At 36.4% G+C, this 25749-nt stretch overlaps 1 protein-coding gene across 1 annotated transcript; it reads right to left on the reverse strand.

Annotated features, from left to right (window-relative positions):
- Positions 1 to 1017: 1017 nt before the first annotated feature.
- LOC128106551 (arylacetamide deacetylase-like 2) lies at positions 1018 to 25232 on the reverse strand. The gene is made up of 5 exons (XM_052732112.1): positions 25095 to 25232; positions 13623 to 13845; positions 10300 to 10369; positions 8553 to 8724; positions 1018 to 1620 (listed from the first exon to the last, which is right to left on the reverse strand). Exons 1-5 carry the CDS (start codon positions 25230 to 25232, stop codon positions 1018 to 1020), a joined length of 1206 nt encoding a protein of 401 aa, XP_052588072.1.
- Between the last annotated feature and the right edge of the window lie 517 nt (positions 25233 to 25749).

Consider the following 25749-nt stretch of genomic DNA (forward strand, 5'->3'; position numbering starts at 1 on the left):
ACTAGGACATTAGAAAATTAAACATTAATTTCAATACTTCCCAGCTGAAATACAGATATTTATGAGTTGATTTATGCTGACAGGAGCATGGGTCCCATCATCATAGGGAAGCAAACAGCTCTGGAAATCACCAACTCAGATAACTCCCTGGATATGCAGCCTCTGTATGCACAACGATTCACTACAGAAATTCAAGAGGATACTATAAATAACTCCACCTGCAATCTACAGTTGGCTGTATACCACCATGCATCAAGAGACACTGTTTATCAGTGAATGCAATCCATATAGGTACCTTCAAGTTTGAGCTTACAAAAGTATGAGTAAATATTTAAGCTTTAGGAATAATTTGCAATCCAGATATTAATCTTTTCCTCCAATACACAAAACATTGTTATAAAAAGCAGTATACAATTTTCATGGGAAATGAGTGAAAAGAACAATTAACTTAGTTTACCTAGAGCAGACCAAAATAATGTATGGACAAAACATGACTGGAAAAAACATGGCAAAAGTACAGTATAAAGCTTAGTCCATAAGAATGTCTTTGTAATAGTTGTTTACCAGACTTTCTCCTCATTCATGGTTTCTTTTGTTTACTCTTTTTGAAGATTTTTTTTTGAGACTGCATGCCTCTGTATAGCAATGAGTAGAGGAGAATTAGCTACAAAGACCAGCCTGGCCTTGATCTCACAGATTATTGCATCTAGAATGCTGGAGAGTAATATGCCAACCCACCTAGTCCTCATGACTCCTTTCATATCACATCCTTGAATCTCATCACATTTTTTCATTATCGTACCATTTTTGAATACTCAGAGTACATCTTTCCTAACAAACAATAATTAATGGGAATAATGACATGAACATTCTCATTTTAGCAAAATTTTTAAGTTTGAGAAGATGAAGTAATTTCCTCAAACATACACAATAATCTGCATTCAAATTGAAATGAAGCTTTATCTAAAAGCCATTCTCATTCATCATATGGACTGCCTAGCTACATGTAAGATTTGTTTATAAATTTTCTTCTAACCAACTAATATACCTATCTCTCATTCTTAATCCTAGTTGTAAAAACAGTGGAGCTCTGGTAAATGACATGGCTCCATGGATTCCTTCCTCTACGTGGTCATGAGTAACTGGAACCCCAACATTTCTAAGCCGTGTGACATACATGAGACCATCATCTCTTATAAGGTCATGTTCACAAGTGACGATGTAGGTCAGGGGCAAACTCTGTAACTGGGAGTCACTGGCCAGCAAAGGGGACATCCTGCCTTCCACAAGTGCTGGATAGGAATCATTCAGTTTTCCAAGAACGGGCTCAGTGTAAACATGGTTCTTTTTAAACTTCTCAGGAAGGAAGTCACTCCAGTTAACAAACTTGAACAGGTGTCTTGATCCTTCAGGCATGTGTTCATTTCTCAGTGCAGCCTGGAACAGAGCTTTGTCTTCAGTCACATACAGGCATACCAACTTAATTGTCATCTCTCTGGACAGAATTGGACCATGTTCATACTCTCGATGAGATGGCAGAAAAGTATCAAGAGATTGTAGGCCAGGGTATATCAAGGCTTGTGCCTTAATTCTGTCTTTGTATTCTGGATCATTCTGTAGCTAGACATATAATAAGTACTCATGAGTCAATAGCTTTCAAACAAAAGGATTGGTATATTCACCGTAATAACCTGTGGTAAAATAAATTTATTAAGCTGAAACATTATTGGTGATTTTTCCTCTAAAATTTACTCTAATTTAGAGACACAAGAGCGTGTCATCCCACTTTCATCTGTGAAGAAACAATGCATATTCTGTTGCTCACATGTTTATTCACATATGACAACCAAACAGGAAAATGATCAGGAAGATCAGGAGTACCCTAGTAGTGATGATAAAATAACTATAATGATCTTTTTGTTTGTTTCTTTAAAGAAATTTAGCTTTTGTTGTTTTTGATAGTGTTATGTTGTGCATCTCAAGTTGTGTGAGAACATAGTCCCCATGTCTCAATCTCCTAAGTGTTCTACAAATTAGCATGTATTGCTATGTCTAGTTTCCCTAAAATAATTTTTGACCTAAGTAATACAATGAGCCAAAACTACAAATATAATGTAATGCAAATGCCAAAACCCACATATAAAATCTGATGGAACTTGGCATGCTAAAGGAAACACCTAATATTTATCTAAGTAATATGGCATGATAGAAGTGATAGAAGAAATAGAAAACAATTTATGGAAACCAGAATAGCAGAGAAGGATGTGGAATGTTGCATGTGTAGCTTGTTTAGAAATAAGAGGATTCCTGAGTCTGTAGCTACATTCTTCTTGTGCACTCCACAGCAGTGAATCTAGCCTTCACTTGTAAGCATGAATGCTTAACCAGCTCCAGCCTGTCGAGCAGTTGTGTATCAGTGAATATATACACTGCCATTCTTTGGGTATTCCAAGGTATGCAAAATGTTCTCAAGACTGACTTCATAAGCAAAGGAAATGAAAGAATTTAATGAAATCTCATTAGCTCATCACAAGGTTAACCATCTGACTAACTGCAAATTGCAGGAGAATAGAAAAGGGCTCTTACAAGTTCAGGAAGAAAATGAAGAAATAAAAATTTCCCTAAGAGAATCTTTCCTGAGTCCCTGTTCCTTCCCAGTGGCTTTGGAATGGGGATTTTCTAGATAAAATGCAGCCTCTCAGAAGAGTAGAAAACAATTCTGCCTTGAACACAGCTTCAGAATTATGGCAGACTTGTGATAGTTCTTTTATGAGTAGCAGGATGGTGGCCCCCAAGAGAGCTAGCACACATATTTGTACTTGAAGAACACCAAGGTTATAATGTAGTTTTGTCTTAACTTTAAATTGAAATATATAATAAAATGAATGAGAAATGAGATGGCTCTCTCAGTAAAGCATTTGTTGATACAAGTTTGAAGGCCTGGGTACAGATGGTCAGAACCAAGAAAGCTGGGCATAGCAGCAGGTGCCTATTACCCAGCACTGAGAGGATACGGTGGACACAAGGGGATCCCCAAAGTTAACAGGGAAGCCTATCTAGCTGACTCAGCGATCTCAGGCCCAGTAAGAGACCCAGTTTCAAAAATATGGTAGAGGAATATAGAGGAAGACATCCAGAGTCAACCTCTGACTTCTGCATGTATGAGCATACACATGAACAAGCACTTGCAAATACACACATTATATATATATATATATATATATATATATATATATATATATATATATATACACATACTCCCATAACACATGCATACACACAGACATTAAATGAAAACTGTCGCAGTTAAGGTGGAGCAAAAGAGAGAATAATATTTCTCTAGGCAGTAGTTGAAAACTCCATATTCTTTAAATCAAAAGAAGCTGGAATAAATGCTATGAAACACTGCCCATGGAGGAAAGTGTCTGGGATTCAAATTTCACTAGTCTTCTGCTGTTGTGAGGCACTAGATTCCTTCTTTCAATATTCACTGTGCTAAAACTAGAAAAATTTCATGGTGGAAATATTGCCTTTATCTCTAAGTTCTCAGTTTCAAACTTTATTATAAAAAAAAAGCTTTCAAATAAAAACCATCAGATGTGCTGATTTATACCAATGTCTTTCATTCTAAACTCCAAAATTTGGATCCTACTACACTAAAAACAATTTCTAAATATCATAAGCCAAATCCCCTAGAGAGACACTGATGACCCACTAAAGGTCCTTTTTCACTGAGGAGGACAATCATGGAAGAACTGGCTGTGTCTAAATTTACCTAGAACACTGAAGATCCTAGGAAAAGCAATGGAAGTCTTGACCTTGGCAAGTCAGGTGGATCACAGGGTCTAACCTGGCCCAAAGCATCTGAACCCCAGTGCATTGAAAAGCTAGTTGGTGGCCACATGCCTGCTTTTCAAAATCTTTCCATATCTGACAGCCTTTTGTGATACCACATCTGGACATTGTGGGAATATTGTCACTCTTACAATAGAATCAAAAAATGGCCTAACACTGTACAAAGATTGAGACCTTCTTCCAATTACCCTGATGCCACCAATCTTGGAAGGAAAAAGCTTATGACTATAAAGCTGACTCCTGTCTCTTCAGCTACACAAAAAATATGATTTTGTAAAGAGGACTGGAATAAATATGGTGTCTTAAATTGCTTGACTTAGTTCTAGATTTCTCTTCCATACATTCTGAAAGAATTTCAGTAGCCACTCTTATGAAATGCAAAGGCAGTTTGGGTAGCTGAAACATGAACCTAATTAGTCTTATCCATAAAAAACAGGAGTCAGATATTGTAATAACCTGAAATATCAGTGAAGCAGAAGAGCAGCCACCAGTGACTTTTTACCTCTCTAGATCCTCCAACCAAAAGGGCCAAGATCATGTCTCTGTCCCACCTTATTACTTCCTCTCTCTACCTCCAGATTGCTGGGATTAAAAAAGCATGAACCACCACCGCCTGGCTTCTATGGTTAACTAATGGCTAGGTCCACCCTTTGATCTGCAGACAAGCTTTATTTGTCAGAACACAAACAAAATATCACCAACAGGTAGGAGTAAAACAATGGTTACAGTTAAATTTGGCTCCCAATGTGGCTGGTGAACCATGGGGCACAGGGTGCAGCAGAAGGGCATGAGGGCAGTAGGAGCAGTGTGGGCCCTAGCATCCCAGCACAACAGAGAATAATCACCAAGGTAACTCCATGTAGTAGTTTCTTTTTTCAGGCTTTCAGCACATGCTCCTAATCCCCTAATCATCTTTGCTGATATGTCAATTTTATAACCTTAGTTTTTGCAAGAGAGAGAGAGAGAGAGAGAGAGAGAGAGAGAGAGAGAGAGAGAGAGAGAGAGAGGATAGGAAGGGAAGGGAGGTAGGCAAGCAGACAGACAGAAAGAGACAGTAGGGGAGTAAGTCTTTGTGCATGTGGTGGTCAGATGATATCTTGCAGGAGTTACTCTCTCCCTCCAACATGTTGAACTCAGATGGTCAGAGTTGGTGACCAGCATCTTTGCACAGTGAATCAACTTTTCAGTGACTGAAATCAACTCATTTGGGCACAGACATCTCAATCCCAACGTTCCTAAGCCTTCCATGTGATGTTTGCTTATCTAGCATGCAGTGCTTTTGTCTATCTTACTTCAAGTTATAAGCCAAACTTAATTTTCAAAAATAAACTGAAGGATTAAAGTGTACCAAGTTAATGATTCTGTACTAGCCAGAGCCACAAACTACCAGTCTGGCAATAATTATTCCATTTATTTGAGTATGTATTAATTACTTTCACCATAATCATGCACACTTGTGTTTGCACATACTAACATCTAAGCAAGAGAATCATTTCCTAAACTCACAGAGCAATTTGCCTTGATTTCAATGATCATTTCCCATCTTATGTTAAACACTGTATACATGATGCCTAAAAGCTTATTCACTTGGGGAGAAGGTGGTCTGTCTTTATTCATCACTTTAGGGTTTTTTTTTTTTTGGTCTTCTCTTTTAAAATTTTTTTTATTTTATAATTTAATTTAATTTTACATATCAGCCACGGATTCCCTTGTTCTCCCTTCTCCTGCCCACCCCCCCCACCCCCGACTTCCCCCCAGCTCACCCCCCATTCCCATCTCCTCCAGGGCAAAGACTCCCCTGAGGGTTGAGTTCAACCTGGTAGATTCAGTCCAGGCAGGTCCAGTCCCCTCCTCCCAGGCTGAGCCTAGTGTCCCTGTATAAGCCCCAGGTTTCAAACAGCCAACTCATGCACTGAGTACAGGACCTGTGTCCCACTGCCTGGATGCATGCCTCCCAAACAGATTAAGCTAATCAACTGTCTCACTTATCCAGAGGGCCTGATCCTTTTGGGGGCTCCTCAGCTATTGGTTCATAGTTCATGTGTTTCCATTTGTTTGGCTATTTGTCCCTGTGCTTTATCCAACCTTGGTCTCAACAATTCTCGCTCATACAAACCCTCTTCTTTCTCGCCAATTGGACTCCTGGAGCTCCACCTGGGGCCTGGCCGTGGATCTCTGCATCCGGTTCCCTCAGTCATTGGATGGGGTTTCTAGCACAACAATTAGGGTGTTATGCCATCCTATCACCAGAGTAGGTCAGCTCGGGCTGTCTCTTGACCATTTCCAGTAGTCTACTGTGGGGGTATCTTTGTGGATTTCTGTGGGCCTCTCTAGCACTTTGCTTCTTCCTATTCTCATGTGGTCTTCATTTACCATGGTCTCCTATTCCTTGTTCTCCCTCTCTGTTGTTGATCCAGCTGGGATCTCCTGCTCCCCTAAGCTCTCTTTCTCTCGAACCTTGCCCTTCATTACCCCCACTCACGTCCATGTTGTTCATGTATATCTCATCCATTTCTCTGTCATTGGGCAATCCCTGTGTCTTTCTTGGGGTCCTGTTTTCTAGGCAGCCTCCCTGGAGTTGTGAGTAGCAGTCTAGTCATCTTTGTTTTACATCTAGTATCCTCCTATGAGTGAGTACATACCATGTTTGTCTTTCTGAGTCTGGGTTACCTCACTTTAGTTTTTTTTAAATTTCTTCACTTCTGACAATTTCTGAGCCATCAGAAATCTGCCTATTTATCCATATGTCTTTATTGAATTAATCCATTCATCATCCTTTCATCTTTCTAAATGATTTGGTAGAACCCTGTGAACTTCGAGATTCATATGAAGACATCACAATGCTGCTCCCTACTGAAATGACACATTTTTAATCTCTAACTCTTTATGTTAGTTTTGGGCTCCAGTTTAGAATAGTGTCAGGTATTATTTTCTGATGGTATATTAGAGAATAATATACCACCACCTGAAGATGACAACTTTTAGGATTTGGTTAATTTTTTTTCCCACCATATGGTTCCTGGAAGTCACATTCAGGTCCTCCAGCTTGGCAGCAGGTGCCTTTACCTACTGAGCCATATCATCAGCCTGCCATGTTTCTTTAAAACATGAGAACACAAATATTTTGTACTCTAGTCCATCTATATTTTGTTTTTCTACTAGAAAAACCATGACCTGTTTTAGAAGTTTTTTTAAAAAATTCTGTTATTCTAAGAGCCTGTTCATGTACTGATTACCTCACCAACAGAACGTCAAAGTGATTCAAGAAAAAATTTGAGTAATTTATGGGCTTATATGAGATGGCATTTCAAAATGTTTGAATAATCAAAGGGATAGTTGTTTTAAAATGAATTAACTAGTCTTGAAAAAGGAAACATATATTATTGATTGAAGTAAATTTTAAATAAAATAGAAGTATCCAGTAAAATTCAATAAATACAAACTTTGAGACTACATCTACTTTATAAGAGGAAGCCAATCTATGCAATATAAATGATACAACATATTCATTTTGTTCTACAAAAGCATTTGGGGGAATATGAGTCATGTGTTGGACTGGGATTGCTTGTCAAAATATCACCAATTGGGCAGTGATTATTTAGCTCAGCTCAGCAAGAATTTTAATATGAGCTGACTTAGTTTTATTACAGTAGGAATTCTTTTATAAAAGCATGATTTATTGTCCAATGTTATCTATGACAATCTGCATGTTTGCCACATTGCCATGGTTACTAGTCAATATCAACTCACCTGAATTTAGAATCATGCAAGAGAATGAAGCATATCTCTAGGAATGTCTAAGAGAGTATTTTAGAAAGAATTAACTGAGGAGTAAAGATTCACCCTGAACATGAAGGCATCATCTTACAAGTCGAAGTTTTCAGAAGAGAAGAGGATTGATAAATCAGAAGTGAAGCTTAGTACCGGCAAGCATCGGTTTCTGAATTCTAGACTTGAGAGATAAGAGTAAACAGCTTTACATTCCCACAGCCAAAGGCCACTCCCACTGTCATGCCTTCAAGGCCATGATGCACTGAAAGTTCCAAACCAGGAGCTGTTATATCCTCTCTTCCCTTAAATTGCTTCTTGTTAGATATTTAGTCTCAGAGAAAAAAAGTAACTAAACACTCATCAATGACAGTGATACAAAAATATTGAAAATTTTAATAGTTTATCTATAGAAAATCAGTAAGTTATGAACACATAATCCTTTATTGTAAAAAAGAGTGGTTCATAGATGATGTTGAACCTTTTCCTAACATTGGCAAGGTGAGCCAGGTTGAGTAATGGTCAGCATGACAGTTTTCTAATAAGAGGTTCTTGAGTTGCTGAGGCAGGGTGCTCACAAGTTCAAGGCCTGCACAAACTACGGAGAACCTCAGGGAATCTTATCAAAAACCTATTTTGAAACAGTAAGTTTAAAAGGGAAGATTGCATAGTGCTGTGGTAGAGTCCTTGCCTGGCAAGCACATATCTCTGGATTCAATGCCCATGCCCCTCCTCCCTAAAAAATAAGTAGGGTTGTAAAACCCTTCCTTAGCACTAGACAATTAAAGTCACATCTAAAGTAATGTTCAAAATGGATAATCCTGTTTAGTTTAAATGTCACAGATAACAGTTTAAAAGTACTGCAAATACACATAAAACACTGCTTCTTTTATGTTAGAATTAAAACATATATAATACATACAACATACCAGTTGAACCACTGTTGCTGCCAATGTTCCCCCAGAACTTTCTCCTGTAATGCAGATTCGAGTGGTATCCACTCCATATTCTGCAAGCACTTTATCCTGGAGAAAGAACTTGATCACAAAAATACAATCTTCAAGTGCAGCTGGGAATGGATACTGAGGAGCAAGCCTGTAGCTTTAGAGGAAAATCAAGCAAAACCACAATAAAAATCCCTTGTTAAAATACAACTAAATATCTCTCACCAACAGATACACTGATATCTTGGCCTTACTTTGAATCATAAATCTCACCAATAACCCCCAAGCTCATTGGTAGCTTCTATCTTAAAGTCAGGTATAGATTCAGGTTCAGGGTTCCAGGTATTGGTTCTAAGGAGGAACAAGTGAGACAGGTGTGTTCATCCTGTGAAGCCTGTATGCTTCAGTGGCCCTCAGTGTGCTTGGTGACTCAAAAGCAATTCAGAATCATTGATAAGATTACCCCAGAAATTTTACCGCAGAAAATAACAGAGTAAATTATTGACAGATGACTTCAATTAGAAATGTATGTACATCCATTTTCTACAAAATTGTAGAATTTCATATTACAAATTGAATATCAGAATTTAAATCACTATAGTCATTATGAATTATGAACATTCTAAGTATACCAATGGATCTTACTCAATGTTTTGAATTGTTTCATAAGACTAAGTACTATTATGTCTTATCATTTTTGCATTTTTACTTTGTGTGTGTGTGTGTGTGTGTGTGTGTGTGTGTGTGTGTGTGTGTGTGTGTGTGTCCTGTCTTTGGAGGACACCTCAATTGGGGTATCACATTTTTTAACTTTATCACCTTAATACCTGTTAGAATTAGTGGATTATTCACATGCTTATAGGAAACAATATCCATGACATGTTTCTTGCAGATATTTGTTTTTCAGTCTGTGTCTTAAATATTTGAAAATTAGCATAATATGAGCAAATGACATATAAATATCATTACTCTTCACAGTAAAGAACAGCATGTACCAAAAATCATGTATAATTCTTAAACATTGTGCACTATATCACACCATTTAAAAAGCTTATTAAAAATGGTATGTGTTAAATTTGGCTAAAATTATTGCAGGAAAGGCACACTATTCTTACTTTTATAATTTAGATACTTCTCAAAACTTAAGCAATTTTTCTGATTCTATTAACAAGTAATTATGAGCATGACAGAGCTAATCTCTCTAGTATGTCCCACCTGCCCCTGATATACTCTCAACTATGGAACTCTTTACAGTGATTTTGTGTGAGGTCTGCAATCCTGTAAGTCTATTTCTACACCATTTCACTATTGAATTGTCTAGATGTGCAGCAATCTTTTCATCCTCCTGATGGGATGGATTCTCAGTAGCTCAGAGGACACAATAGTTCATAAAGTAATTAAGTACTTACTCATATTTTTGTATGTTATTTGAAATGTTGGTAAAAGTCATGAGATAATAAGACATTATTTGGATAATGTCTTAAAATATTGAAATTTTTCCAACATTTCCACACAAACAATACTAGAATCAAGAACAACACTAACTTTACACTGTTTAACCAGGTCAAATGAAATGCAACATCTCAAACATATAATGAGTATACTTTTTGTGTATGTTACTTGCAGATAAAATAAGCTACTTGTGAAGCCGAGGTGGGTGTCTAGTCCTGAGAAAGCCAAGTCTATGTTGAGAATGCAAGGGCTGTGGTAAGAAGTATTATCGTTCTCTTACTCTATTCCCACAACAATAGCATTAAGCTTGTTTGCTGTCCGTCTGTTCAGGTCATCATAGGCTGACATCTCTGAAACAATAGAATTAAATATAATTGGTCCACTGGAAGTGAAAAACAATGGAAACCCACCAATACCTATGTGTGGTATTGTAGATAGAAATGTAGACTGTGATTAATTGACAGAAACCCTGCAATCCCCACTTTTGTTGTCATATAGAGCAATACTCTGTGAGAGTTCAGGAAAATAAGATTGTCTACAACTCATTATCACTTTATTTCATAAAAATCTTGGTAGAAGAATTGGGAAATGTGGAATTAAGTTGAAAATAACATTGTAGCCAGTACTATAATTTTCACAAAATCAGAGATTTACTATTTTTTTTTTAGGGAACTTTTCAATGAAGGCACATCAACTTACTTAAAGCAAGATGCACTTTTAGTATAATTAAAACAAATGAGTTTTTCTTTTGCTAAAGGCATACATATTTATGTAAAGTCATGCATATTTAATGAATTTATAAGTAAACTTCATATTACCATTCTGAATAGAAGAGACAATTTAATTTTTATTAAAATCAAGTAACAGCATGTTCTTACATTTGTAGTTCCTTAAAAAAGTTAACTATGGATGAAATAGAGTTATAGTCAACTTATAAGAATTAAAAAGAGGAAAAAAGGAAAATGTTTTACTAAGCTTTTAATAGATAGCAATGTCAAGATTCTTTCAATTAGCAATATGTATTAATTCCACCAAAATGCATAAATTGACATCCATCATGTTAAATATAAAAACATAATAGCCACCAGCAAATAAACTGGAGAAAAATTACAAATTATAGTAAAAAAAAGTTTATGAAACTTTGCAAAGTTCAGGGGAATATATGTAACCAAATACACTTGGAATATAAAGTTTGAACAGAGGCAGAAACTGGGCAAAATAACAAAACAGGAATGGAAGATCTATACTTCAATGTTTGACAAAATATTTATCAGTAGGTGGTCAACATATCTTAAATGTTTATCAATAATTCATGTGGCCATATTTTCACACTATGAAAGACAGAGAAAGAAGGAAAGAGAAATGAAGAAACGGTGGTGAGCAACTAGGAATGAAAGAACAGGAAGTAATCTAAATGATAATCTACATAGTGTGGACAGGAACAAGAAGACGCTCACAATTTTGTGGTCAGGACACGACATAGAGTGTAGGATCTAAATGACAGTGTAAAGCAGAGCATGTTGGTCACTACTGGGGGACATTGGCCTGTCTTGTGTTGTTGGGGTCTTATTTATTTTCCTGTTTACTCTTAAAGAAGAGAATATGATGTATCTGTTAAAGAATTCACATGATCCACTAATGGCCAGTTATGCAGCCCATTCCACAGTTGAGTTTATTGAACTTCAGTTCAGCAACAACTTTAGAGATGGAAAACAGGATGGGCATGCAGGCTAGGGTGGAAACAAGTAAACAATAAAGAAGAGAAAAACCTGGAATGAACAGCTAAAGAATGAAATATTAAAATGTGGGAACATTAAATATTTGTAAAGTCTAAACAATAACTTATTTCACCATGGTTTTAGCTTTTCTTTTGTTTTAAAGTTGTAGTTGCAAATGAAGGGGTAAAGTAAGGAAGGAAAAATAAATTTATTTCATACAAGATAACAGTAAAAAACATTAGTGTAGCAAAGGGCATTACTTTCAGATTACACAGCTCAAAGACAGAATCAAAAGGAGAGAAAGAGACAGACATGGAAACATGTCTCTGAAAATAAAGCACAACTAGGTAACAACTGGAGAGAGCAACAGAGTCAACAGAAGCCAAGGCAGGAAAGACAGTTCATTAGGAGTCAATGAAGGGGGTACAGCTGCAGATAGAAGAAACACAAATCAGATGATGATTTGGAAGGAACTATCCCAAGGAAAGCAAAAGATATAGTCATGTCTTTTCCCAGAATGTAAGTAGAGAATAGTGAAGAAGGGATCAGTAAGATGCCAGTAAGTGTGAGATGGGTAAGGAGAGAAGTGCTAAACATACGGACTTAGGTGCTGGAAGGAGCATGTAAGGTTGGAAACAGGATGGAAATTTAGAATAGCATTGGAGTAAAAGAGAGGGACTAACTGGTTTTGAGAGGGGGCATTTTCCAGCAACAGTGAGAGCATGGATGGTCTGCTCAGCAGGAGCATGAGACTGAATTCCCTGGTTTCTGCTAATAAAACTGTTACTTTCTAACTGTGTGACTTTGAAAGAATTCTTTAATCCATTTGTTTCTTTACCCCCACAACACTGGTGATAACTGAGAAATGCTCACTCAGTTGGCAGCCCAGCTGAACACAGTAGTATTTTTATTTATTTTATTTTTACTTTTCATTTATTCTTCTCTCATTTATTATATCCTGACCACAGTTTCCCCTCTCTCCTTTCCTTCCAGTCCCCCCTCCCTCCCCCCCCTCCAGATCCAATCCTACTCCTTTTCCTTCAGAAAACAGCAGGCCTCCCAGGGATATCAACCAAACATGGTACATCAAGTCATAATAAGACTACGCACATCCCCTAATTTTTGCTTATCTCGAAATGCCCACAGTTCGTGAAAACAAAATACTGGATATAATAATTAAGTTACAGGGTCATTGAAGAAAAGAGTGTTATCACTTGTTTCTTATGTCTGTTAAGTATATACAGTACAATATCTCAACACTGCTCTGTAGTGAATCCGTAAGTCATCAAAAGTCTAAAATGATCTCTCTCTCCCCCCCCCCTCTCTCTCTCTCTCCCTTTCTCTCTCCCTCTCTCTGTCTCTCTGTTTGCCTGTGTGTCTGTTTGTCTTAGCTACTATACTCACCTGCAGAGGGGAATACAGAGGTTCAAGTCAGGAACTGATTAACAGCATTATTTCATTTTATCACTTTAATACAAAGTTATTCTTTGGTTGCTACGTGTTTCTATTATTGTTGTATCATAATCTACAACTTGAACAAAGATCCAACAATTAAAGTACCTGGCTCATGTCAGTGTTTTATATAATTTATTTGACTAGATTATTTTAGTCTGAATTCAGAGTTTATTGTTTACATATTCAAGTCTAGGCTCTCTATGTGTTTATTTAAAAGTAAAGTTTTTCTAATAAAACAATCACATTTCCACATAATGCTTTACTTACCAATATGAAATACGTGTGAGACATGGCTCATAAATTCCAATGTATCTCACTTAAGAAGCACATATTACTCAAGTCAACATTATATTGATAAGTACTTTGTCAATCCACATCACTTATTTGAATATGAATATATGAACAACACACACATCAGAAACACACTTACTGCAGCTTCCTGTGACGAAGGCACCACCATGAATGAAAATTACAGCTGGTCTCTGTCTTTCAGATTTTCTTTTTGGCAAGTACAGACGAACAGGAATGTCATTAAAGTTTGTGTCAATCACTGTAACGTTTTCATCTGAAATTGGTTTTGTAAAGTGAACTGTTGCTAAAGTTGAAAATACTTCTTCATATTTCATAAGACCTACATTTTCAAATAATGTGGCCTATAAAAATAAGACAAAATTTTAAAGATCAAACATTTTTAATAATAACAAATACACACACACGAAATTATAAAAATAAACAGTGTGATAATACTCTAGAAGACTAATTTTATTTCCTAACAGTATTTTGGTAGCATGAAATTCTAAATATGTTTATCTGCTCCAGACCAGCATAAAACTGAGTTCATGAACAATTCATTATGGATGGCAGATGGGTCAATATAATCCCATCCCTTTAGAAAAAAATGGTAGTTATATCTTAATAAGAAAAAGGAGTCATTTTCCTCCATAGCTGTTAATGAGTTACCCTTGCTATAGTAAATAATCTCCTCCCAATGCTCAAGAAGAAACTCTATTAAACTCATTGGATCACACAGAAGAATCAAGACATGAAAGTAAGAGGGGAACTTGTTGAAAAAAATGGATTCCAGTAGACACAGAGAGGGGTGAGAACAGGGGATTCATCAGGTAAATGCATAAATCTGTCCAACAATAATAAATAAATGTTTGGAGATATTAAGCTGCTATTGATCTCTCAGAGGTACCAACAATCCTACCTTTAAAATAGTTAACTGACAAACCTGTCTGGGTTGGGCAATGGCCTATAACATCACAGAAACTACAGGCATTAGAATGGCTAGTTTAGGAGCAGCTAAATGCTCAACATTTTGAAGAATCCACCAGCTTTTTGAATTCTCCTAAATTTGTTACTAAAAGGCAATCTGGAAAATGGAGAATTCTGACAGATCTGAGAGCCATAAATAAAGTAATTCAGACAATGGGCTCTCTACAGCCTGGAATGCCTTTGCCTTCTCTGTTACCCAAAGGATGGCCTATTATAGTTATTGACTTAAAAGACTGTTTTATCACTATACCTCTACAAGAAAAGTATATGGGAAAATTTGCCTTCATGGTGCTTATTTATAATAATTCTCAGTCTGTTAAGAGATATCAATGGAAGGCACAAGCCAAGGAAATTGTAAAAAAAAAAAAAAGTTCTACTTGTTCCTTGTAAAATCAAACTCTATTACCTGCAGGAAGTAACCCTAAAGGTATAAAAAGAAATGAAATTTGGCCAATGGATATGTCTCATTTTTCAGAATTTGGAAAATTAAAATATGTACACGATACAATAGATATGTTTTCAGAATTTCAATGGCAACTGCACTGAGTTCTGAAAAGGCTGATTCTATAATTATACACCTATTAGAAGTCATGACCATTATGAGAATACCTGTACAAATTAAGGCTGACAATGCTCCAGCATGTCTCCAGTAAAATGAAATAGTTTTTTTGCATATTATAGTACAGGACAATTTGTTGTAGAAAGATCTAATTGAACTCTAAAAGATATGTTTAATAAACAGAAAAGGGTGATAAATGCCCCGAGAGATAGATTGGATAATGCCTTATTAACTTTAAATTTTATAAATGCTAATGAAAAAGGAAGGACAGCTTCAGAGAGACATTGGACAATAGAAAAAAACCTACTAAAACTATATCAGTCTGTGTACTTTAAAGACCTCAGACTGGAAACCAGGATATGGATTACATTGGGGAAGGGGTTTCACTTTTGTTTCCACAGGAGAAGAAAAGCTATGAATATCATTAAAATTAATAAAGATTTTACTTGTACAGGAGAGACCTCTTAATGTCTGATGTGAAAATTCTACAAGTCAAAAGGAAAACTCACTAAATAAGGGTTGAGGTAGGGTTTTGTTTTTTTCTTTACAGGAAAATAGAAATACCCATCTTCAAGAAGTCAAAAGACATTGGACATCTAGACATCTAAAGAAGAAGGGAAAACTTTCCAGAAAAAATTACCAAGCAAAGAAAAATCTGACCTAATGGTTCCAATATTCTCTCCTAACTTTCCAAGACCTAAAAAATTAAAATTGCTTTACTTCTCTAAAATTTTTCAGTTCTGACTCAATTAAAAATTAAAGCTGGCTTTGAAGTTGGAGTGTGGCTTTGTACTTCTCTATATCCAAGCATGTTGTTAAAAGAAAAATTCTTTTGTGGGACAAAAGAAAACCAAAATCTAAGGACCCTTGTTGTCACAATCTCCCTCATCTCATACTTATTTTTGATTCTTTAGAACCTTTCTTTAGATATAATCTTATCCTACAATTTAAACTTTGTGATATGATATTAATAATGTTAAGTTTTCCACAGTGAACAATAAATTTTCCTAACTGTGATCTTTGAAGTCTCCAAAAAGATGATGGAGCCCCACAACAACAACCCTACCTGGTTCATAATAATGCCATTGAGCCTATAAACACCACTCAAAGATTGGCTTTGGACTACTAACTACTCAAGACAATTCCAAGGTGGCTAGCTGAGATGATTCACCTTTTTACACCGATCTAGCCAGAAGTTCAGAGAAGCATTACCCATTACTCTGAGATGGGCAACAAATGTTACAGCTAGCCCTCAAGAGATTTAACCATTGTTTTAGTTTTCTACAGGATCTCATCGAGATACCATTACCCCCTTGACAGCAGAAATCAATTCTAAGATATCCCCTCTCCCAACAGTTTTTTGTTTTACTCAAGGTTATGCATAATTGTCATCTGTGAGGGATTGGTTATAAGTTGTTGGGAGAGGAACAATAAATTTAGACTCAAGAATCTCATTTGGAATAGAAAAAAGGGGGATAGATAGGATAAGGTAGATTATTATATCTACTTGTAAACTAATTTAGCAACTATCAGCTTTAGATAATTTGCATTAGTATGGATTCTTGTATATTGATATAAATCTAAAATTATTTTTCTATTCCTATCTAAGATAATTTGTGTATTGATACTAATTCAAAATTATATTTGTCAAATTGTATATATGTTCCTACTTCTGTTTAAAATATTTTTGTATATTGATGCAAATTAAAGATATTTTTGTCATATTGCACTACACATTTCTACTTCTGATTAAGATATTTTTTGTATATTGTCACAATTTCAAGGTCATTGTCCTTATGCTGTACATCTTTTTAAAGATTGCTTATTTTTATACTGTGAAGCTTTAGCTTTAAGCTCTATAGGTGGATAAAAATTACAGGTTTATAGTCACCCATGTTTGTCAAACTTATAGTCCTGTTAGTTAGATTTCCTAGGTGTGCAGAGATACATCCCACAAAAATAGGTAATCTTCACATACTTCAAAGACCTAGGGGATATGGCATTTAAATATTTTAATAACTTAGAATTCCGTTAACGTGAAATACAACTGCTCCTGGCAGCACTCATCTACTTCCAAAAAGATGATGGGCGTCAAAGACACTCCATATGGAGTTTGTCTTGACAAAACTGGCCTTTTGGGCAAAGAACTGCCCTTGCCTTGGCTGCCTACAGTAAGCATGCTTTCCAATCTGGACAAGCAGGACACAAGGAAAAGCTACTATTAAAAGCGACTATTACCAAACCAGGGTAGAACAGTCTTTCAAAGTTTCCTGCTTCTGAAAATGGTCTGTCAGATATTCTAGGCCTATAGCCAAAGTTGAATGCCCCCACGTTGCAGAGAAACATTGGGTGACTGTCCAGGCAGCCAGCTGTTTCTGTCACTTGCAGGTTTTTGGAAGTTTCTCGCTTGCACTTCTTGCTTACTCAGGTAATATTATTTTCCTCCTAAGGTCTTAGATAAGGTTGAAGACTAGATAGTTACAGTTATAATCCTCTCATATCTTAGCTAAGGGCATATTAGGTCCAAGACTTAGACTCAGGATAGGACAGCTATTAGAGTAATTGCTGTAATTTGTCAATTATCTATGATCTAGACATTTAGAATGTGTTCTTGCTTGATGTTTTTCTTTTACATTGTATTTCCGTTTTTGTTTATGTTATTACCTTTTGTTTCTTCTGAACAATACTTGATCTACAGTTCCTGTTGTATATAGTTTTGTATTAGGATTAGAACCTTCTTATTTAGACAAAAAGGGGAAGTATTGTGGGAAATCAATCCATTCAGCCAATGGCTTGGGAGTAACAAGCCCTAGGCATGGTCTTGTCTGTGTAGGTGACTGCTTAAGAGCTGAGGAGAGGTGCTGAGCTCTCTTGAGTGGTTGGAGCTGGATCAAGCAGTGGAGAGTGTCTTTGGTTGGTCCTCATTGCCTTTAGGTAGAATGGCAGCTAGATCAGCAATGGCGTTTACTTGTTCTGTATTCGTGAGTGTGATCCCCATTTTATTCCTTAATAAATAAGTCTTCTTCCCATACATCCATGGATTTCTCACATTAATTGTTCGGTCAAGAACCTGTGGACAGACAGGTCATAGGCCACATGAGAGAACCTACTACTGCCACTCTGTTAAATTGACTTGTAAATATGGTCAAACATCATTGTCTGAAATTTTCAAAGAACTATGAAACAGGAAAAGCATGGAGTACAAATAAATAAAATTAAAAAAATATATAAAACATGCTGTTTTTGGAAGTAATAATAGTCTTATTGCCACCAAATTTTTATATACATATACTAATTAGTATATTATATATACTAATATATATATTTTATATACATATACTAATTAGTATATTATATATACATATATATGTATGTATATATATATATATATATATTAGTTCATTTTTGTTTTTTGTGTTTTTTTTTCAGACAGTGTTTTTCTGTGTAGTCCTGGCTATCCTGGAACTCACTCTGCAGACCAGGCTGGCCTCAAACTCAAAGATATCCACCTGCCTCTGCCTCCTGAGTACTGGGATTAAAGGCATGCACCACCACCATCTGAAATATTTTTTTTTTTTGTTTTTTTGTTTTTTGAGACAGGGTTTCTCTGTGTAGCTTTGCGCCTTTCCTGGAACTCACTTGGTAGTCCAGGCTGGCCTCGAACTCACAGAGATCTGCCTGGCTCTGCCTCCCGAGTGCTGGGATTAAAGGCATGCACCACCACCGCCCGACTGAAATAATTTATTTTTAACTATAATTTTATTGAAAATAAAATTATCTGAAAAGTGGAATTTTAGTTATGTTCCATTATTTTATTTTATTTTGTTGGTCATTCAATTTAGTGTTATAAAATGATCTCTCTGTGTGTGTAAACATGTTGATCATTCGTGCTTGTGGAAGTTAGGTATAAACTTGGGTATTGGTCCTTATCTTTTGAACTTGTTAAAGACAGGTTCAGTTGCTCCAGCTGTGTATGACTATCTTTCTGACCCAGCAGCTTCCTTGATTCTCCTGTCCTCTCCTCCCCTCCCACTGCAGGAGATGCACACTACCATCTCCAGCAGACTGTGGGTTCTGGAGACCTGAGGGCAGACCCGAACCCTTGCTCAGCAAGTGTTTTACCCACTATGCTGTCTTCATAATCTCAAGTTTAGTTTAATATTTTAAAATGTCATTCAATTCCTATATTAATCATAATTCATGTCCCCCTTTTCAGATATAAAATAATATATTTTCTTTTTTTAAAGATGACTTGAAGGAAAAATATGCCACTTTTTATTTATATCATTGAATACAGGCTCTCTTTAGTATTTTTGATAAATCATTTAAGACATTACTGACCAGTTTCAGTTAAATCATTGTTATATTTTTATGTGACTAGAATATTCCAGAGAATATACTATTATTTCTGTTTCTGTCTCATGATGCTAAGGTTATAAATCAACACAGATATTATACTCATCTACATTAATGGTGAGAATACTGACTCCAGGAGCTCCTGTGGCTAACCATTGTTACACAGATAGTAACTGGAAGAACAAGGTGAAGTGCCATGTGTCAGTGGTATATATTATCTTTTTTTGTATAATTAGCTGATACATTATAGATCTAAAAAATAAAAGTAAGAAAAATGCTAAATTCTAGAAGAATGTAACAAGTAGAAGATCAAAATGGCAGTTATATAAACAATTTTCTTTAAGTAGTGACAGGTGCTGTTGATGGAATCAACACTGTGGTTTTGTCACATTCAAGACTTTTTTCTTTAATACTATAAAGCTCTTAACTTAAAAATAAATATGCATATATAGAAACATGCAATAAGAACATCTACTAAGAAAAGTGCCCAGGGCCAGATGGTTTTAGGGCAGGATTCTACCAGACTTTCAAAGAAGAGTTAAAGCCAATGTTCCTCAAATTAATACACAAAATAGAAAGAGAAGGAATATTGCCAAATTTATTTTATGAGGCTACAGTTACCCTGATAGGTATACCACACAAAGATACAACAAAGAAAGAGACTTACAGACCAGTTTCCCTTATGAATATAGATGGAAATACTCAACAAAATACTCAAAAACACAATCCAAGATCACTTCAAAAAGATCATCCACCATGATCAAGTAGGCTTCATCCCAGAGATGCAGGGATGGTTCAACATAAGGAAATCAGTCAATGTAATCCACCACATACACAAACTGAATGAAAAAACAAAGAAACATGATCATCTCATTAGATGCTGAAAAAGCCTTGGGCAAAATCTAGCACTGCAGTATGGTAAAATTCTAGAAAAAAAATAGGGATAAAAGGGACATAAGACAACATAATAAAGGTAATTTACAGCAAGTCTATAGTCATCATCAAATTAAATGGAGAGAAACTCAAAGTAATCTCATAAAAAAAAAAAGAAACAAAAAGGCTGTCCACTCTCTCCATATCTATTCAACATAGTATTTGAAATTCTAACTAAATCATCAGACAGCTGAAGGAAATCTAGGGGATATAAATTGGAAAGGAAGAGATCAAAGTATGGTTATTTGCAGATGATATGATAGTATACATAAGCAATCCCCAAAATTCTACCAGGGAACTCCTACAGCTGATAAATACTTATGAGTAAAGCAGAGTATCATTAGGAATCATTTCTTTTTCTTTTTCTTTTTTTTTTGTCAGTTGTGTTTGGTTCTACCCTCTTTCTCTGAGCTATCTGTTTTCTATAACCAGACAGGCTCCCAGTGGTGGGACTGGGAAACCAACCCAGCCACAAAACTCTCAACCTAAAACCTGTCCTGCCTGAAAGAGTGCTGGGGCAATGGTGACTCTTAGCTTGTGGGAACTGCCAACCAATGACTGGTCTAACTTTAGGTTCAAGCCATTAGAGGAAGCCCAGGCTCAAAACTGCCTAGATGGCAGGAACTTGATAGCTCAGAGAAATCGGGTAGAACCAAACACAACTAACAAAAAATTAATGAAATGATTCCTAATGATATTCTGCTTTGCTCACAGATTGGTGCCTAGCCCAATCATCATCAGAGAGGCTTCCTCTGACAGCTGATGGAAGCAGAGCAGAAACCCCCAGCAAAACAGGTGTGAAGCTTGTAGAACCCTTCAGAAGAAGGGAAAGAAGGGTTGCAGGAGTTAGAGGGGTTGAGGACACCAGGAGAAAACAGCCTACAGAATCAACCAAGCAGGACTCATAGGGGTCCACAGAGACTGAAGCAGGAATCACAGAGTTGGCATGGGCCTGCCCTAGGTTCTCCGTGCTTTGGTTATTTAGCTTAGGGTTTTTGTGAGACTCATAACAGTAAGAGATGGGGTATTTTGAATCTTTTTCCTGCTCTTGGGATTCTTTCCTCCTTCTAGCTTACCTTGTCCAGCCTTGATATGAGGATTTGTCTTATGGCATCTTGTTATGCTATGTTCTGTTGATATCCCTGGGAGGCAGGCTCTTTTCTAAAGGGATACAGAGGAAGAGTGGATCTGGGAAAGAGAGGAGGTAGGAATACTGGGAAGAGTGAGTGGAGGAGACAGTACAGTTGGGCCGGGAAGTTTTGTATGAGAGAAGAATAAATTAAAAAGAAAAAGAATTAATAAAACAGCCATTCCTCTCTAGTTCTCAAACTATTTATATATTTGTGTCTTGGAAGAAAATGTAGATACGTATTGTCTTTATAAGCTTAATAGATGTGAATATCTCTGCTTGGAAACAATGTCTTAGGTTTCTTTAGAGAGCTACTATCTCTCCATTCAAGTATTTGATGAATCAGCTGCTCAAAATGATAGCCATTTCTTTGTTAAAAAGACAGAGTTAATCATAAAGTATCTTTATTGAAACCTACTTGGAAAGTTTATCTTAAGCCTTTAAACAAAAACAAAGAAATTTGGAAGTGAATTATCACCACAAATCACATCAGAAAGTGAATTATTTTTATTATCTATTCTTATACACTAATCTTCTTGAATATTTCTGAGGTTTCTGTTTGACCATTGAGGTTATATTGGAGTAAGGGGAAGTTGAAGATATCTCAAGGGACAGGGAATACATTATATTGTTATGGAGTGACAATGGAGAGACTGGGACAGGGGGATTAAATGACAAGGAGGAGGGAAAAGTGAGTTAAGAGAGGGAATATATGAAGGAACAACTAAAATTTGAGGGGTCATTGGAAAGCCACTGTTGTAGAAGATCCTTAAAATTTATACATACATGAAAGAAATCTAGAAAACGAGGCATCTTTTACCACCAACTGAGATGTTCAGTGTCAGAAATAGGTTCATTTAATTGATTAATTTGCCAAATGGGCACCAAGAAAAACCTCACAATAATTCAAACTATTGCCAAGACTAATGGTTGCTCTCCACAAACAGATGTTAAAAAGATATCACCTACATATCTTGGTCAACACAAAGAAGTCTAGCTATTGCTTCACAAGAGCCCTCTCCTCTACTGACTATTGTTCACGGCACTGGAAGGAACTCTGCATACTACCAGGTGAGAAAGTACAAACCCTGTGATTTTCAACGGTGACCTGCCTGCAGCTGGAGTTTTCTCCAGTCCCACTCAGGCCTGCAGCCTCTCAGACACAAGTAAGCACACAGAGACTTATATTACTTATAAACTGTATGGCCGTGGCAGGCTTCTTGCTATCTAGTTCTTATATCTTAAATTAACCCATTTCTATTAATCTATAAGTTGCCACGTGACTTGTGACTTACTGGTACTTTTTTACATCTTGCTTCCTCTGTGTCAGGCTAGTGACTCCTTACTCAGCCTTCCTGTTCCTAGAATTCTCTTCCCTGCTTATCCCACCTATATACTTTCTGCCTGGCTACTGGCCGATCAGAATTTTATTTATTAACCAATCAGAGCAACACATTCATAGCATACAGAACGATATCCACAGCACCTGTCTGCATGATATCCTTGTGCAATAGTTGTACAATATTGTAAAAGTAACCAACCACCCTCTGACTGGATTTAAGGCCCACTCTATGAGATGGAACCCGTGCCTGATACTGCTCAGGTGGGTAATACCCTCAGATTGGATAGGTAATGGGCCTAGGGGAAAACCAAATGCTATCGACTTGCTAAAGGATAATAAATAACTCCTAATGAAATTCTGTTATGCACATAGATCAGTGTCTTGTTCAGCCATCATCAGAGAAGCTTCTTCCTGTGGTAAATGGGAAGAAATATAGAGACCCACAACTGGACAACGTGCAGAAAGTGAGACACTTTTGCTATATTCATTCTTGACTGTGATGTCTTCATCAAACCCTTTCTCTCAAGACTCAGGGTGCTATGTGGAAGAGGAGGTTAAAGATTGTAAGAGGCAGAGGAAAAAGATGACACCCAGGAACCAGTGTCTTCCACACACAACAGAACTGACACACAGAGGAACTCAGAGACTGTGGAAGCATGCAAAGGGCCTACACAGGTTCAAACCAGATGTGGTCCCAGTGCTGAGAGGGGGAAGTGGAGAAGAACTCCTCTCCTATCACTAACCAAGAAGCTATCTCCAACCATTCCCTGCTTGCAATGAAAAAATTAGTGTTCTCCAGTGGTGTCTCACTATCTCTATCAAACACACTTGAGGGTAAGCCCATGGTCAGCACAAAATGAACTCTACAGTGTTTTGTCTAATATTACATTTTTAGGCCATTTTTTTATATTACTGGTCTTTTCCTTGTGATTTATGGCTTCCAGTTTTGTGTTTTTATAATTGTATGTGTATGTTGTGCTTTTCTGTTTGTTGGATTTCTAAAGAAAGAGAGAAAGAAGGGGTGGAATTGGATGGGTGAGGAGGTGAGGAGTGTCTTGGAGGAGATGGGAGAGGGGAAACCATGATCAGAATATAATGTATGAATTTTCAACAAAAAGTATGATTGTGTTTCACTGTATAAAATATAAAACACTTTAAAACTAGACTGATCTCAAATTATGCATTAATTTTATATGCTAAATTTTAATTGCATTTTAAAAATGTATTTATTTTTATTTTATGTGTATTGGTGCTTTGTCATTGGTGTGTGTCCCCTGGAGCTGGAATTACAGATAGTTGTGAGCTGCCATGTGGGTGCTGTGAGGTGAACACAAATCCTCTGGAAGAGCAGTCAGTGCTCTTAACCACTGAGCCATCTCTTCAGCCCCTCGAAGCTGACTCTTTATATTCATGTTTAAAATATGAATAACAGTGACTTTTTCAAAGTGAAATTGTAGTAAAGAGATCTGAGAAAATAGAATAAATGCCTCTATCACTTCTGCATGCAGTTAAAACACATTTCATCTAATTGTAAATATACTGGTTGTACTAACTTATAATAACAGCTTCATTACCATCATAGGGAAAACTCCTCACATATTTAATATTGACAAATGTACCCAAATCCAAATTTATTTGGAGGCCTCAGTAACACAAAGAGTACACAAAGTTTCTGTGAAAAGAAAGCTTGAGAACTACCTTGAAAAAGAAAATCACTAGAATGATAAATGATTAAATACAACAAAATTTTAAACTTAATGGACATAAAAGAGAGAGTTTTCAGAGACTGTAGGATCCTAGGTATTATTGAAAGCATTAAACATTTCCAAACTTTCTAGCAATTCCCAAATATTCTTTTCAGATAATACTATTTCTTTTATTCTGATGTTGACATATGGTCATTATATGTAGTGGTTTAGCAAACACTGTCTGTCTTCCTGTTTGTAGACAATCATTTAAGCAAGTTAGTTATTAAATATTCAGCAATATTATCTGATTTACATATGATAATGTAAACCAGGTGGTGGTGAATGTCTTTCTTCCCAGCACTCAGGAGGCAGAGTGAAACAGATCTCTGAATTCAAGGTGAGCCTTGTCTACAGAGCAAGTTCCAGGATAAACAGGATTACACAGAGAAACCCCATCTTGAAACTCCAAAACCATAACCAAAAACAGGAAAAAACCAATCAAACAATGATAACAAAAAAGAAAGAAAACTAAAATCTCTTCAAAATACATTGAAGTAAAGAAGTTTCAAATATACTTATAGCATGGCAACCCAATTCCCCAGTAAAAAATATATTACCACAAGTGAAGTCATTTTTATGAGAGCATCCATGAATCTCACTTTCCAGGGTTCTTCAATATTTTCTGGAAGAGGTAAATAAACATAATAAGCAAATAGAATACAGGAGAATCCGAAGCACAGAGTTTTGCACCCCATGATAAATCTTTACCAAACTTGTATGTGGTAACAGTCAACAACATCTCATATATAGACTAGGGAGCAGTAAGACAAAGGTAGGTGAACTGTTTGAGATAAAATGATAATTTTAGCAATAGTGACTTGACATTCACTTCTCAGTTCAAGCCACAGTTGAAACTGGTTACTCAACTGTACAGATTTGTGAAATAGAATTTACAACAGAATATCTAATAAAGTGAGCAGCGATGGCATAAACTTGTGAGGGCAGTGAGCTCCTCTTTCATCACATAACACCAGAAGAGCAAAAGCAATTAGGACCCTGATTAGAGCACACCAGAAAAAGGACCAAATGATCACTTTGTTTTCTAGCTATTTTTCAAAGAACAGTGATAACAGTTTAAAAACAAGGTAAAATGTTAGGTAATGTTTAATCAACCTTGAGGCTAACACCTACAGCACAGGTTATCAGTTCCTAGCTATACCAATCTTGGACATGTACCCAAGAGATGCTCAATCATACTACAAGGACACTTAC

The sequence above is a fragment of the Peromyscus californicus genome, unplaced genomic scaffold (genome assembly GCF_007827085.1).
Source record: "Peromyscus californicus insignis strain IS unplaced genomic scaffold, ASM782708v3 Scaffold_9__1_contigs__length_137607984, whole genome shotgun sequence".
NCBI classification, from domain to species: Eukaryota; Metazoa; Chordata; class Mammalia; order Rodentia; family Cricetidae; genus Peromyscus; species Peromyscus californicus.